Source organism: Lampris incognitus, chromosome 5 (assembly GCF_029633865.1).
Source record: "Lampris incognitus isolate fLamInc1 chromosome 5, fLamInc1.hap2, whole genome shotgun sequence".
NCBI classification, from domain to species: Eukaryota; Metazoa; Chordata; class Actinopteri; order Lampriformes; family Lampridae; genus Lampris; species Lampris incognitus.
In genome coordinates, this window is record NC_079215.1 from 43,685,815 (window position 1) to 43,701,472 (window position 15,658).

Consider the following 15,658-nt stretch of genomic DNA (forward strand, 5'->3'; position numbering starts at 1 on the left):
ATTTTATTGCATTATCTTTTTATTTATTTTATTTCACTTCTATGTAAAGCACATTGCGCTCTGTAAATAGAGGTGCCTGGCCTTGCTAACTGATGTTTCACTCTGACAGCCTGAGTTAAGGTTAAACTGCCTTTCAGTGGGCGTATGAAGAGATGTGCAAATTACGCATGGTGAGTTAATGGGGAACAACGTTCATTTTCAGCTCCTTCGTTTAGCCACATGGTGGTGAGACGATCCATTGGTGCTCGTTTGGCTTGCAGACGAGCCAAGGTGCGGGTGAAAGGAAGCCAATTCTGGGTGACTGCGCGAGAAAAAAACAAACAAAATATAAAACATAAAAACGAACAAAAAATCAAAAACGAGCCGCTGTAATTTTCGCGAAAAAGAAAATAGCCAGCTTCATCCCTCTGCACATCGAGCGCAATCCCCATCACTCCTTCCCTGTCATTTGGTGCTTTCACCATCGCTTCCACGATCCGTGTCCCTCATCCGCTGGCGGGCCGCCCCCCCCCCCTCCACTTCCTCTCCACTCCGCTCGCCGGTTGGCGTCCGGGAAGGCTGCGTGGAGAAAACAAACGGAACAGACCGAGGAGCAGGGGTGAATCAGGGCTGCACTGGGGCGGACGGGAGGAGAAGCAAGGTGGTGTTTCACAAAAAGCGAGTAACAACCCACCGTCCTTCATTATTCAAATTGTACATCACGCTGAGGCGGGACACTCCGGGAGCCCCGTTATTTATTCATTACGCGCCGGGTGGGCGGGCGGGCGGGACGTGCTGCAGGATCGCGCGCATGAGAGACCCATTGATTGACTCTTGGTAATGGATTATCGGCGCATGTGAGGAGCAAGCATGAAGTTTGCAGCCGCGGTGCTGTGGTCGTTCTTGGCTCTGAGCGATGCTACAATTCAAGGTAAGTGAGTGAATGGAAAGGTGCGGCTTTAAAGTAGTGGAGCAGCAAACAGTCTGACAGAGAGCAGTTGTTCTGGTCGAACCGAGCCTGAAGGTCCTGGGGTAAGGAGTCCTCTTAACATGTTGATGATGTGTCTGTCGTGCGATCACAATGAAACATCCATGTTTACCCTTGACTCGTGCGTGCAGCCTACTTCATGCAGCGACACCAAACTAGACCTACACTATAGGCATTTGTCATCGGGGGAATGAAAATACTAAATTTCGGAAAGGTGCGAACGCGTTACTCAATACACGTACAAATAAACTTGGGTCTATAAGCGAGGCAGCAACAAAACGACGAGGTCAAGTCAGTAGTAGCCTGCACGTTAGTGATTTATTATTGAGCAGGTTTGCAGCGCCCTCCTGGGGACGATGGGCTCCCTAAACCTTGAGTCAGTTTATTAAGGCATTTGTAATGCATGTGTTATGTATGTATGTGTGTGTGTATATATATATATATATATATATATATATATATATATATATATATATACACATACATATTAAAAAAACGCCTTTCAATATTTATCTGATGGGAGAGGGAGGCTGCTGTGTCTTTCTATTTGTGAGTGTGAGCGATAGAGTAGGCTCATGTACGTGTGTGGTTATTTCTTTCCATTTAGGGCCACACTAATCTTGAAATGGAGTGGCTCCTAGCAGGACGTAAATCCTACCTGTCAGAGATTGTGTACGTGTGTGTGTGTGTGTGTGTGTGTGTGTGTGTGTGTGTGTGTGTGTGTGTGTGTGTGTGTGTGTGTGTGTGTGTGTGTGTGTGTGTGAGAGAGAGAGAGAGAGAGAGAGAGAGAGTGAGTGAGTGAGTGAGCGAGAGAGAGAAGAGCGAGAGAGACATGGGAGCTAAAGAGTAAGGGAAAAACAGACGCGATGGTAAAAGGTGATTAATTCACTTTCCAGACCGCTTAGCCTCGTGGGCTGTTCCAGGATTGGAGGAGGGATGCCAAATTCCCATTTAAATCCCTTTGTAATAAAATCTTTAACGGACAGTTATTTTATGAAATAACGTTTTATCATAGTGTACATGTTGCATACTACATTCTTATATACATTTAAATTTATATATAGATTGTGGCGGACACTAGGGGCTATGCCTCTCACCCAGCAGGACTGTGAGCTGGGGGCGTGGTTTACGTCCCAGGCTCGCCGGTGCAGGCTTGTTCCAGTTGCAGTTGGTTTTTGGAGTTGAGGAATAAACATCAAACTCGCCTTGGTCTCATGTGTTTTTCCTCATTCCTGCCACATTGGTGACCCCGAATTGAACATGTTTGGAGCAGAAGAGGAGTGTGAATCCACTTCGGCCACGACGCCCCAACTCTCACAGCCGGCCGTTCTCGCCGCGGCTGTGAAACTCCCAGAGTTCTGGCAGAGCGACCCGGCCTCGTGGTTCCAGCATGTCGAGGCGCTGTTCCACCTGCGTGGAATCTCCGCGGACGAGTCCAGATACTATTTGGTCGTCGCTGCGCTGGACCAGCAGTCCACACGCCGGGCCATGCAGCTGTTGCGCGCCCCTCCGCAACACGATAAATACGTCGCCCTCAAACATCTTCTGCTCCGGAGGTACAGCCTATCTGCCGCAGAGAGGGCAGATAGAATCCTTTCCCTATCCGGTTTGGGCGACGGGACGGCTGTGGATATCATGGACAATATGCTGTCGCTGCTAGGCTCTGACAAAGGTAGGTTCCTTTTCCCGCACGTTTTCCTGCGCCAGCTCCCGTCTCCTGTGCGTGCGGCTTTGGCTAACTCCCCGTGTCTGGCCGCTGGTGACTGCCGAGGTTTGGCTGAGGAGGCCGATCGGGTCCTGCTGGCTACCAGACGGTTCTCTGTGCAGAGTGTGTCATCGGAGCCTCTGCAGCCGACGTCGGAGGACGCGGACCCGGCAGTGGTGGCTGAAGTGACTGCCCGGAGACGGCGCGGGAGAGGCCTCTGTTTCTTCCACCAGCGGTTCGGTGGCAAGGCGAGGCGCTGCGTCCCTCCGTGCACGTTTGAGGCGGCGGGAAACTCCAGGGCCAGCGCTCAGTAGCAGCTGTGGGCGCTGGTGGACGTAGTGAGCTGCTCTTCATTAAGGACTCGATGTCAGTATTGTATTTAGAAATCACGTCAGGACACAGCGCTGTCGCTCGACACAACCTCTCCGTGGCATTCTTTATTTAGACTGACACAGCATCAAAGGCAGACCCGATCAAACAACCCAGAGCCCGCAGGCATCACCAATCGATCCCAGCACAATAGAACAGCACCAAATCAAATGCAGCACTGTCGATGTGTGCATACATAACATCCCCCCCCCCCCGGCAGGATTTCAAACATGAAAGGTTGACACAAAGTCCTCTAGGTGGCCAGGGCGTAAACGTGTGCGAACAGGTCGCGGGGCGGCCTGAGGCTGGGCAGGCCGAGGTGGGGAGGGAGATGGCAGGGGAAGCTGAGGCCCAGAAATGTCTGGGGCCCGTGTAGGAGCTGCATGAAGCCCCGGGGCGTCTCGCCATGCTGAGGGAATGGCTATGGTTGTGTCACCAGCTGTGTGTGGCGGAGCTGACACCTTCCGTAGACGACTGGAGTGCCACCGAGTGCCATCGCTGAGGAGGTAAGTGGCTGGGCCCAGCTGACGGGTGACTTGGAGAGGAGAGGACCAGTATGAAGCCATTTTATTGTCCCTGTGGGGCCTGCGGACCCTGACCCAGTCTGACACATTGATGTCTGGCACCCTGGTTCGTTTTGACTGGTCAAACCGTTGCTTCATCCGCGTCTGCTGACGAGTGACTGAGGCTCTGACCCCAGAGGGGTGCCTGAGGTGTGGAGGGGCGGAGCCTGTCAAGGGGCATGCACAGTTCCCGGCCTAGCATGAGAGAGGCTGGGGAGACGCCTGTGGTCGAGTGCTGTGTGGCCCGATAGTGCAGCAGAGTGTGACGGATGGCCTGCGTGAAAGAGCACCCTTGGGCCATGTGTGCTCTGAGGCCGTTCTTCGGTGACTGGTGAAAACGTTCAACGCCGCCATTGGCCTGGGGGTGGTAGTACGCAGTGCGTATATGACGGATGCCCTTGCTTTCGAGATAAGCAGTGAACTCAGCAGAGACCAGCTGAGGGCCGTTGTCAGTGGTGATGGCCTTTGGGAGGCCCCAGCGAGAGAAAAGAGAGTCCAGGAAGTCGATGATGATCTGTGAGGTCACAGTGCTGGAAGTGGTGAGTTCAGGCCATTTTGAGTGTAGATCGTAGGCGACCACCATGAAGCGTTGGTGGTGGGGAACTCCATGGATCTCACCACAAATGTCCAACTGCAGGTGTTCCCAGGGCTGAGAGGGCCAGGCGAGAGGTTGCAGGGGTGGGGGAGCCTGGTGGCCAGTCTTGCCACTCACAAGGCAGGCAGAACAGTCCTTCACCAGAGCCTCAATATCTCTGTCTATCCCCGGCCACCACACCAGGTCTCGGCAGCGCTGTTTCAGTTTCACAATGCCCAGGTGGCCTTCATGCGCGGTATTCAAAACACGTGCACGGAGAGCAGCTGGGACCACTGTGCAAAACCCACGTGCCACGCAGGTGTCGTTCCAGCAGGAGAGCTCCTGTCTGACTCGGGCGAATGCAGCCAGCTCCTCTGGGACCTTGTGAGGCCAGCCGTTCTGGATGTAGGTGCGGAGCTGGGAGAGGACAGGGTCCTGTTCGGAGGCTGCCCTCAGCTCCTGCAGAGAGACAGTGGCCTGGAGGGGTGTGTGTAGCATTTGGACAATGTCCTTTTCCACACAGTCAGTGTCCGTCTGTGGAGCTGGGGTGGAGACAGAGCGAGAGAGCAGGTCGGCGACAACATTGTCTCTGCCTGGGGTGAACTGCAGGCTGAAGTTGTACTGGCGGAGGCGGTCAGACCAGCGGTGCAGCCTCAGGGGTTTGTGGCCTGTCCCAGATGTGGACAGCAGCGCTGTCAGGGCCTGGTGATCTGTCCTGAGGGTGAAGGAGCGGCCATAGAGGTAGAGGTGCCACCTTTCACAAGCCCAGATACAGGCTAACGCCTTACGCTCACCCACGGAGTACCGCTGCTCGGTCAGGTTGAGGGCACGGGAGGCTAAGGCAATGGGCTTCTCCACACCATTCTGGGTTTGAGACAGCACGGCCCCTATCGCTGTGGCTGATGCGTCACAGGTCACAAAGGTGGAGCTGGAGATGTCGAAGTGAGCCAACACTGGTGGTGAAGTCAGTTGAGTCTTGAGATCACGCACAGCGTCACTGCATGCCTTTGACCACACCCATGGCTCGTCCTTACGCAGCAGCTGGCGCAGGGGGGCTGTGGTCGCAGAGTACTGGGGAAGAAACCTCAGGTAGTAACTTGTCATACCCAGGAAGGAGGCGACCTGGGCGACCGAGCTGGGCTCAGGGATGGCCTGAATGGCGTCCACGTTGGATTGTAGTGGAGTTACACCGCTCGCTGACAGCCGGAACCCCACGAAGTCGATGGCTGGCACAGAGAGGACACATTTCTCAGCATTGAGAGTTAGCTTGTGCTTGGACAGGGCTGCGAAGACCATGTTAAGGCGCTTGTCGTGGATTTCACTGGTGGGCCCGTGTACCACTATATAGTCCAGATAAATGGCCACGCCCAGTATGCCAGCCAGCACGGAGACCATGATTTTCTGGAAGCAGCTAGGGGCGGAGCTGAGACCGAAAGGCATCCTGGTGTAGCGAAACACTCCTGCATGTGTCACAAAGGCTGTGAGGTTTCGGCTGCTGGGGTGGAGGGGCACCTGTAAGTACCCCTGTCTGAGGTCGAGCTTGGAGAACACCTCAGAGCCATAGAACTGAGCAGTGAGTTCTTCTGAGGTGGGCAGTGGATACTTATCAGGGACCACTGCCTTATTTACTGCACATAGATCGACGCAGACACGCAGGCCCCCCGACTTCTTCTTAGCCACCACGAGGTTTGAGACCCAAGGTGACGCGTCCACCGGTTCAATGATGCCAGCTTCCAGCAGTTGTTGCAGCTCGGCGGAGACCCCATCACGGAGAGCCAACGGGATGCGGCGCAGTGGTTGGATGACAGATTTCACAGCAGGGTTGAGGAGAGGTTGATGGGTGAAGGCGGAGAGGCAGCCCAGCCCCATAAACAGCGATGGCCACTTCTGCTGCCAAGGTGTGGCGACAGTCAGGATTGCTGCCCCCTTGTGTCTAAGAGGGAGAACCCCAGAGCGGAGAACAGGTCCAGGACCATCAGGTTGGCCCCACGGCGTGCCACATGAAAAACTGCATTGGGCACCAGCTTGGTTCCATAGCGGACAGTCAGTTGGAGAGAGCCAACCAGATCGATTTTGGAGTCACCATACCCACAGAGGACAGCTGAGGGTGCGGACAGTGGCAGTGAACCGAAAAATTGACTGTAGGTATCAACATTCAGGAGAGACACACTTGCACCGGTGTCCAACAGCAGGGGGATGCACACATCATTAATGTTGACTGTGCATGATTTGAATGACACTGGCCCAGAGCTCACCTTGTGAATGACGGCGGTTGAAGACTGGGGGGTGTGGCCCTCTGACCCAGCCGGGGAAGATCGACAGACGTTGGCAAAGTGATTGTGCTTACCGCAGCTACGGCATGTCTGGCCACGGGCAGGGCAGTTCTGAGCCCTTGAAACATGAGACCGAGACCCACAGTTACCACAGGACTGTTGAGGGCGGGGCCGAGAACGCCGTCGTTGCAGTTGCAAGACGTCCCCAGTGGAGTCGGCGCCCGCCTCGCTCTGGTTGGGTTGCGTCCCGAGGGGCAGCCGTGAGTAGAGGGAGGAGTCGTTGGCAGCTTGACTGGAGGTGGCCACTTGTTGTGTATTTAGCATAGCAGCACACTCAGCTGCTACCTCAACCTGTAGTGCGATGGTAATTGCTCTGGACAGCAGCAGATCGTCTTTTTCCAGCAGGAGAGTCTCACGCACCTTTGCGTTGTTGGTGTGTTCGATTAGCTGGTCGCGAACCATCTCGTCCTGAAGCGCGCCAAACTTGCATGAGCTAGCTAGCCCTCGCAAATTAGCTACGTACTGCCGCACAGACTCACCAGGCAGTTGGTGTCGCTGACGGAATATAAATCGCCGAAGGAGGGCACTCTGTGGAGCAGCGAAATGGGTGCTCATAAGTCCCACAGCTTCGGCAAAGCTTGTGACGTTCCCCAGAGACCCGAGCACACGATGACCCTCTGCTCCCAAGCAGTGTAGCAACAGAGCCGTCTTCCTAGCCTGGCTCACGTCGTCGAGCCCTGAGGCGATGATGTAATTTTCAAAACTATGTAGCCAGCGAGTCCATGGTACCGGAGGCTCGCCAGGTAATGCCAGGAAGGGGGCAGGTGGTGGGAGAGAGATATCAGCCATCCTCGTCGCCAATATTGTATTTAGAAATCACGTCAGGACACAGCGCTGTCGCTCGACACAACCTCTCCGTGGCATTCTTTATTTATTTAGACTGACACAGCATCAAAGGCAGACCCGATCAAACAACCCAGAGCCCGCAGGCATCACCAATCGATCCCAGCACAATAGAACAGCACCAAATCAAATGCAGCACTGTCGATGTGTGCATACATAACAGTCAGGAAGACGGTTTCTGGTGGACTCAGGCTCGCAAAAGAGCCTACTCCCTCCTGCTAAGACAGACAGGTCGGCCGAAGGCGGCGGCCCACAGTTAAGTGCAGCTAACGGTTCGTCCATTGCGACGTTTGGCACAAGGTTGGTGACTGTTTGCTTCCACGTGCGCCATTTTGAGTGGGACTTTGTAGTGGCCGCCATTACTGTTCCTATTATCGGCGCGGATTTTCTGTGTGCTAATGGTCTGCTGGTTGATGTTGCAAACCGCCGTTTAATTGATGCTGTGTCTTTCGCCACTGTTCCGTGCGAGACGGGGAGCCGGTCCGTTAACACACGCTAACTTTTTAGCATTAGGTGATGTTTTTCAGCGTTTGCTGGCGGATTTTCCATCGGTGACTACGCCTGCCTTTTCCACCGCGGTTACTAAACACGGGGTAGAACATTTCATTCCCACTCTGGGACCGCCAGTGTTTGCGCGCGCTCGGCGCCTTGACGCGGTAAAATTGGCTATAGCTAAGGAGGAGTTCGCCATCATGGAGCGTCTGGGTACAGTGAGGCGTTCCAACAGCCCGTGGGCCTCGCCGCTTCACATGGTGCCCAAGGCGGATGGGTCGTGGCGGCCTTGCGGCGATTTTCGCCGCCTGAACAACGTCACCGCCAATGACCGCTATCCCATCCCACACATACAGGACTTTTCCATACGCCTGGCAGGTACCACTATTTTCTCTAAGGTGGACCTGGTGCGCGGCTATCATCAGGTTCCCGTGCGCGCAGAGGACGTGCCCAAGACCGCAGTGATCACCCCATTTGGGCTTTTTGAGTTCATGCGCATGCCTTTTGGCTTGAAGGGGGCAGCGCCAACCTTTCAGAGGCTGATGGACTCGGTGTTGCGTGGCCTTGCTTTCATGTTCGTTTATCTCGACGACATATTAGTGGCCAGTCCGTCAGCTGAAGAGCACCTGGCGCACCTGAAACAGGTTTTCCGTCGTCTGGACGAACACGGCCTGATAGTCAACCCGGCCAAGTGTCAGTTTGGACTGCCGGTGATTGACTTCTTGGGTCACCGCATTTCGCCGCAAGGCGCGGTCCCGTTGCCTTCTAAGGTGCAAGCGGTGGCGGAATTTCCCCGCCCAGTCTCTGTTAAGGCATTGCAGGAATTCTTGGGAATGGTGAATTTCTATAACCGTTTCCTCCCTCGCGCTGCCCACCTCCTTCAGCCACTTTACGAAGCCCTGCGGCTTAAGAAGGCTAACGACCCTGTCGACTGGACTCCCGAACAGGTCCAGGCCTTTGACGGAGCTAAGTGCGCCTTGGCTAACGCTGCCCTCCTCGCCCATCCGACACCCACGGCGTCCATAGCTTTAACAACCGATGCGTCTGACATAGCCGTGGGGGCTGTGGTTGAACAGCGTGTGGCGAATGCGTAGCAGCCACTCGCATTTTTTAGCCGCAAACTGCGGGATAGCGAGCGCAAGTACAGCGTTTTTGACCGAGAGTTGCTGGCACTGCACCTTGCAAACCGGCATTTCCGCTTCCTGCTGGAGGGTCGCCCATTCACGGCTTATGTGGATCATAAGCCGCTGACTTTTGCCATGTCCAAGGTGACTGAGCCGTGGTCTGCTCGTCAACAGCGCCACCTAGCGGCGATCTCCGAGTTCACAACGGACATTCAGCATGTGGCCGGGAAGTCCAACCCTGTTGCTGATTGTCTGTCGCGTGTGCTGGTGTGTCCTGTGCACCTCGGTGTGGATTTCTCCGCTATGGCTGCCGACCAGCCCAGCGACCCGGACGTCCTTGCCCTTAGGTCAACGCGTACCGGTCTCAAGCTAGAGGACGCTGTGATGCAGGAAGGCAGTCCTGCCCTCCTCTGCGATGTGTCCACCGGCCGTCCCCGCCCCGTTGTTCCAGTGGCCTGGCGCCGTCGAGTTTTCGATTCGATTCACTCCCTCTCGCACCCTGGAGTTCGGGCGTCGGTGAAGTTGGTCGGTTCCAAGTTCGTCTGGCCTGGCCTCCGCAAGGACGTCAAGGGGTGGGCAGCTGCATGTGTAGCGTGCCAGCGCGCTAAGGTCCACCAGCACACTAAATCGCCCCTCGAACCGTTTCCGATCCCGGCCAGACGTTTCGACCACGTGCATGTGGACCTGGTGGGCCCTCTACCTTCTTCACAGGGTTTTGCGCACCTGCTCACAATGGTAGATCGGACCACCAGGTGGCCAGAGGCTGTCCCTCTATCCTCCACAACATCCTCGGATGTTGCACGCGCTTTTCTTTCCTCCTGGGTCGCCCGTTTCGGCACTCCGTCAGATATCACCTCAAACAGGGGCCCCCAGTTCGTGTCAGAGCTCTGGTCGGCACTTGCGCGATCCTTGGGTGTGCAGGTACACCGCACTACCGCGTATCACCCTCAGGCTAACGGGTTGTTTGAACGTTTTCACCGGTCGCTCAAGGAAGCGCTAAGCGCTGCGCTCTCGGAGGGTTACTGGGTGGAGCGTTTACCTTGGGTTATGCTCGGGTTGCGTTCGGGTCCTAAGGAGGACCTCGACGCGTCACCCGCTGAGCTGGTGCTCGGTCAGCCGCTCCGCGTCCCTGGGGAATTTTTGCCTGGGAGTTCCGCTCCTCGACCCCGTCCGGCCATTTATCCTTTTTTGTCCGACAGCACTCGGGTTCCAGGCCCCGTTCACCATTGTTTTCCGCGGACGTTCGTGCCTGCGGAGCTCATGTCGGCTCGTTTTGTTTTTGTACGGCATGATGCTCACCGCTCGCCCCTCCAACCCCCATACGATGGCCCATTTCGGGTTCTTGAGACGGGTCCTAAGGGTTTTGTGCTGGATATGGGTGGGTGTAGGGAGCGTGTCACGCTTGATGGGCTTAAACCGGCGCACAGGGTGGCAGACGAAGTTGTGTTTCCGGCCCAGGTTCCCCGTCGGGGTCGTCCTCCTTCCAGGACCCCGGCAGTGTCTTCATGGGTTCAGCGTTCTGCTTCTCAGCCGGCTTTGGACTGTGTTTCACCTACTGTTTCGGCTGAGGGACGGCGCAGCCGTTATGGCAGGCTGCTTGAGCCTCCAGTGAGACACTAATTTTCTTTCCAGGAGTCCCTTCTGGGTGTTCGAGGGGGGGGGGGGGCTGTGTGGCGGACACTAGAGGCTATGCCTCTCACCCAGCAGGACTGTGAGCTGGGGGCGTGGTTTACGTTCCCGGGCTCGCCGGTGCAGGGTTGTTCCTGCTGCAGTTGGTTTTTGGAGTTGAGGAATAAACATCAAACTCGCCTGGGTCTCCTGTGTTTTTCCTCATTCCTGCCACAAGATTTTTATTTTAGATTTCTATATTAGATTTTATTATTATTTTTATTTTTTTATTTTTAAAAATGTTCTATTTTATTTATATATTATTAAAATTACTAATTTTATATTTATTTTTATTTTTATTTTTAATTTAATAATTCAATTTAATTATTATTGTTGTTAATTATTATTATTGTTAAATATTGTTATTAAAATTGGTAAAATATTTTTATTATTATTACCAATTGTTATTATTAATGTATATTACATTTTGTATAACTGTTAGTACACACACACACACACACACACACACACACACACACACACAGTGTAAGAGATGATGAATGATGGGGCTAACTGTTTTGAAAAGTGTTACCTCCCTTTGGGGTGACTGTCCCTTTGCATTGTTTGTTGGTAAACATGTTTCGGATTTTAATGAGAAAGCACATAGCTACAAGGCAGTTCTCTGTCTCTTTCACTCTGTCTCCCACTTTCTTTCCTACTTTCTCTCTCCTTTCCTCCTCTGTCTTTCCCGTCTCCCTCCACTTGATGTGTTGGTTTATTCATGTGCTGTAACATAATAACCATCTCTTCTTTGCAGGGACCTCATTGAACGTTAGATCAGAATCACAAACACTTTATTTGTCATTTCATTTCATGCACTTGTGCACATGAAATTAAATCAAACATCATTTCCCCCAGCCCACAGTAGTGCAACACAGAGACAAAAACACATATCCAAACCACAAGAACTACAAGAACCCATATATCCACACTAACACATAATATATCTAAACTAAAAAAATAAAAAAATCACTGTTCAGGAGAACAAACGCCAGCTATGATGACTGTCGGAACTGCCGGTCTTCGTGGGCTAGCAGTTAGCTTAGCCTGCCCCGCTTCCGCGTCCTGTCAGACCGCCCTCGGTGTTTCCTCTCTGGGCACAGCTCCGGTCAGGATTTTGGTCCTTGGACCCACAGGATGCAGCAGACCAGGCTCCCCCAGCCGATCCAACGCTAGCTCTCTCAGCCAGACACCTTTGACACACCTCCCCGCACTCCACACGATGACGCTAAAAATACAGTCAAGGCTAGACGAGGCCACCGGCAGACCACCCTCGGTGTTATCAGAACTGCTGGTCTGCATGGGCTAGCAGTTAGCTTAGCCTGCCCCGCTTCTGCATCCTGTCAGATGGTGTTACGTCTCTCTCTCCGGTGTTACCTCTTTGTGCACAGCTCCAGGCAGGGCCGTGGTCCCTGGGCCCACAGGACAAAGCAGACTAAACTCTCCCAGACGATCCAGTGTCAGCTCGCCCATTCATCAAACAAAGACAGACTTAGACAAAGACACTGCATGGACGGTATTGGGTGAGGCCGCTGCAAACTTGAATTCGTGCCGCCATCTTCTCACACTGGTACTGGGTGAGGCCACTGCAAATGTAAATATGCGCCACCATCTTCCCACACCAGAAGCGGTAGAAGTAACAGGTGTGTAGATGTGTAGCAGCAGTTGACAGAGAAAAGTGGCCACATATTTATCCCTCAAAGAGATGCTCCATAGAAAATAGGAAAGAAAAAATAAAATAAAAAACAAAGGCCTTGAGTTTAACTTGCAGCAGTTGAACAAAGAAAAACAGAAATCCCTTCTTTTCACATCATTCCATCGTTATTGTTCCCCCTGGCAGTGATGTAATCCACCATGGTTGAACAGAGAACAGATAGAGGCAAGGTGCAGATGATCATACAACTGTGAGGATCACAGGGCGTTGTAGATTGAGGTAGAGGCAGGGGGCTGTAGTGAGTGCTGGGTCACCCCTTTGACTCAGTCAGTGAAGAAGCTTAGTCTCTCTCTCTCTCTCTCTCTCTCTCTCTCTCTCTCTCTCTCTCTCTCTCTCTCTCTCTCTCTATCGCTTTCTCTCACACACAAACTCAAATGTGCATCGTTTACTCAGTGTTGTCTTCTAGGTAACATGTCAATAAGACATACAAGTCCTTGTGCACCCATTCACGGTCCCATGCACACTCTCCCACTTGCAATGCAGCACACATGCTAGCATGCATGTGTGTGTACTAACACCCCCCCCACACACACACACACACATCCTAATTGCATGACAAAGGGGCAACAGTATCCTTCAAGACAGCATATAATCAATATTCTCCCCTTCCACTGAGTCATCTCCAAATGTGAGCACATGCTCACACACACACACACACACACACACACACACACACACACACACACACACACACACACACACACACACACACACACAAACACGTTTTTGGTTACAGTGCAATATGTGACTTGGGACATGCCGTTGCAGGAAAATGTTTCTTCTGCACACTTTGCTGGGTTCCTGTGCATTATAATCTTTAGACAGATCTACAGTTTGCTAGGATTCTAGACAGGCTTCAGCTAAATTGTACTTGAGCCTTTTTTAAGGCATTATCACAAGTCCCGATCTACGGGGAATATGATGCAATGAGAGGTAATGTGGTAGAGTCACAGCACACATGCGCGCGCACACACACACACACACACAGTAGCTTATGCTCACATTTAAACACAGAATAGAGAACAAGGGGAGGAGAGAGAGAAAGACTTGTGAGACAGATTGAAAGAAAGAGGAAGACAGAGAGGTGCAGAGTGAGAGTAAAGAAGAGGGAGAGGGAAAATCAAGGCGCATCCATATGCATGCCAACACTACCTAAACTACTAAAGTAGGATGTTTCTGCTGACTTATAAAATCCTATATGAGCTTGCCCCATCTTACCTGTCTGATCACCTTAAACCGTTCATTCCATCTCGAGTGCTCCACTCTCAAAATACAGGGCTCCTGTGTGTACCCAAAGTTAAAGACAAGTTAGCTGGTGGCAGGGCCTTTTCCTATCGGGCCCTGTTCTTGTGGAATAACCTGCCTGCTGCCGTCAGGCAATCAGAGTCTGTTGAGTCCTTTAAATCCAAACTTAAAACTCATCTTTTTACCTTAACCTATAATTAATTACAATTAATTGTCTAGTTAATTTAAGTTGAGTGCTTCACAACCTGTACTGCATGGCGGGTTGGTTTCTGTCTCAATGAAATGACCAACCACTGTTCTGCCGACGAGATTATAAAATGCAGATTGTTCTCTTCTCTCACATGTCTTTTCTCTCTCTCTCTCTCTCTCTCTCTCTCTCTCTCTCTCTCTCTCTCTCTCTCTCTCTCTCTCTTCTCTCTCTCTCTCTCTCTCTCTCTCTCTCTCTCTCTCTGAATGTCTTCTCCTTTCTCTTTTTCTGTGTGTGAATGGTGTCATCTGAGTCTCTCCCCTGTGTGCACATGCAGTCTGTTCTCCTCCCAGGTCTCTGTGGTGATGGTGGTCGCCACCTGGACACTGCTTGGCATCCCCCTCATCACATTTTCTTTTCATGTATCTTATAAAGCCATATAATTTTGTTATCCTGTTTTAATGTTATATCCCTCTCTCACTAAGATGGGTGACTATTTTTTTTATTTATTTTACATGGTGATGGTGGTCACGTGGTTCTGGTCCTGGGCTGTTGTGGTGGCATCTGGACACTGCTTGACATCCTCCTCATCGTATTCTTCACATGTTTTATAATTCCATTATAATTCTGTTTATTCTCTTTCAATGTTATGTTCTGTAAATTGTGTAAACACAACATCCATTGCACGTCTGTCCGTGTTGGGGGAGAGATCTCTCCTCCATTGCTCTCCCTGAGGTTTCTTCCTATTTTTTTCTCCCTCTTAAAAGGTTTTTTTTCTTCCTCAGGCATTCGTCCCTATCCAATGTGAGGGTGGGATGTAAGGGCAGGATGTTGTGTTACTGTAAGGCCCCCTGAAGCAAATTTGTAATTTGTGATATTGGGCTATACAAATAAAATTGACTTGACTTGACTTAAACTACACCTTCTCTGTCAGTCTCTCTCTCTCGCTCATAGATTACAATGCTGGTGTGTTGTTCCCTCTGCTTCTCTAAATCCCTCGTTCAGGGCTGAGAAAGGGAAAAAAGTGGGGACGCTCTCTGTTCCCTTGCTTTTCTATCACACAGTACAACCCAAATTATTTACTGCCCTGTCTACCCTAATCACTGTCACTGTGTGTGTACTCAGGAATTAGGAATCAGGAACACTTTATTTGTCATTTCATTTACATATACATGAAATGAAACAAAATACCGTTCCCCCCTGCCCACAGCAGTGCAATGCAGGGACAAAAACACATATCCAAAAACTACAAGACCTTCAAGAACACACATACTAACACATATATCTAAACTAACACATATCCTATAAAAAATAAAAATTAAAAAAATTACTGTTCAAGGGAACGAACACCAGCCAGGATGACTGTCGGAACTGCCGGTCTGCCTGGGCTAGCAGTTAGCTTAGCCTGCCCCACTTCCACATCCTGTCAGACCACCCTTGGTGCTTCCTCTGAGGGCCGTAATCCTTGGGCCCACCGGACGCAGCAGACCAGGCTCCCTCAGCCAATCCAATGCCGGCTCTCCCAGCCAGACACCCTCGACACACCTCTCCACACGCCACACGACGACACCAAAAACACCACAGTCAATGCCAGGCGAGGCCACCGCCAGACCGCTCTCGGTGTTATTGGAATTGCCAGTCTGCATAGGCTAGCAGTTAGCTTAGCCTGCCCCACTTCCATGTCCTGTCAGACCACCTCTGGTGTTACCTCCTCGGTCGCAGCTCTAGGCAGGGCAAGTCCCTGGGCCCACAAGACGCAGCAGACCAAGCTGTCCCAGCCATCAAACGAAGACAAAACTTAAACGCAGAAGTAGACAAACACACTGCATGGACAGTACTGGCTGAGGCTGTCGCAAACGTGAATTCGCACTGCC

At 52.0% G+C, this 15,658-nt stretch overlaps 1 protein-coding gene across 1 annotated transcript in view; it reads left to right on the forward strand.

Moving 5' to 3' along the window:
- Positions 1–783: 783 nt before the first annotated feature.
- Positions 784–15,658, forward strand: part of chrnb3a (cholinergic receptor nicotinic beta 3 subunit a) — a 60,304-nt gene continuing 45,429 nt past the window's right edge. The window contains exon 1 of the mRNA XM_056279561.1: positions 784–910. Within this exon, the coding sequence (XP_056135536.1) occupies positions 850–910 (61 nt within the window). The 5' untranslated portion in view covers positions 784–849. The remainder of the gene's footprint in view (positions 911–15,658) is intronic.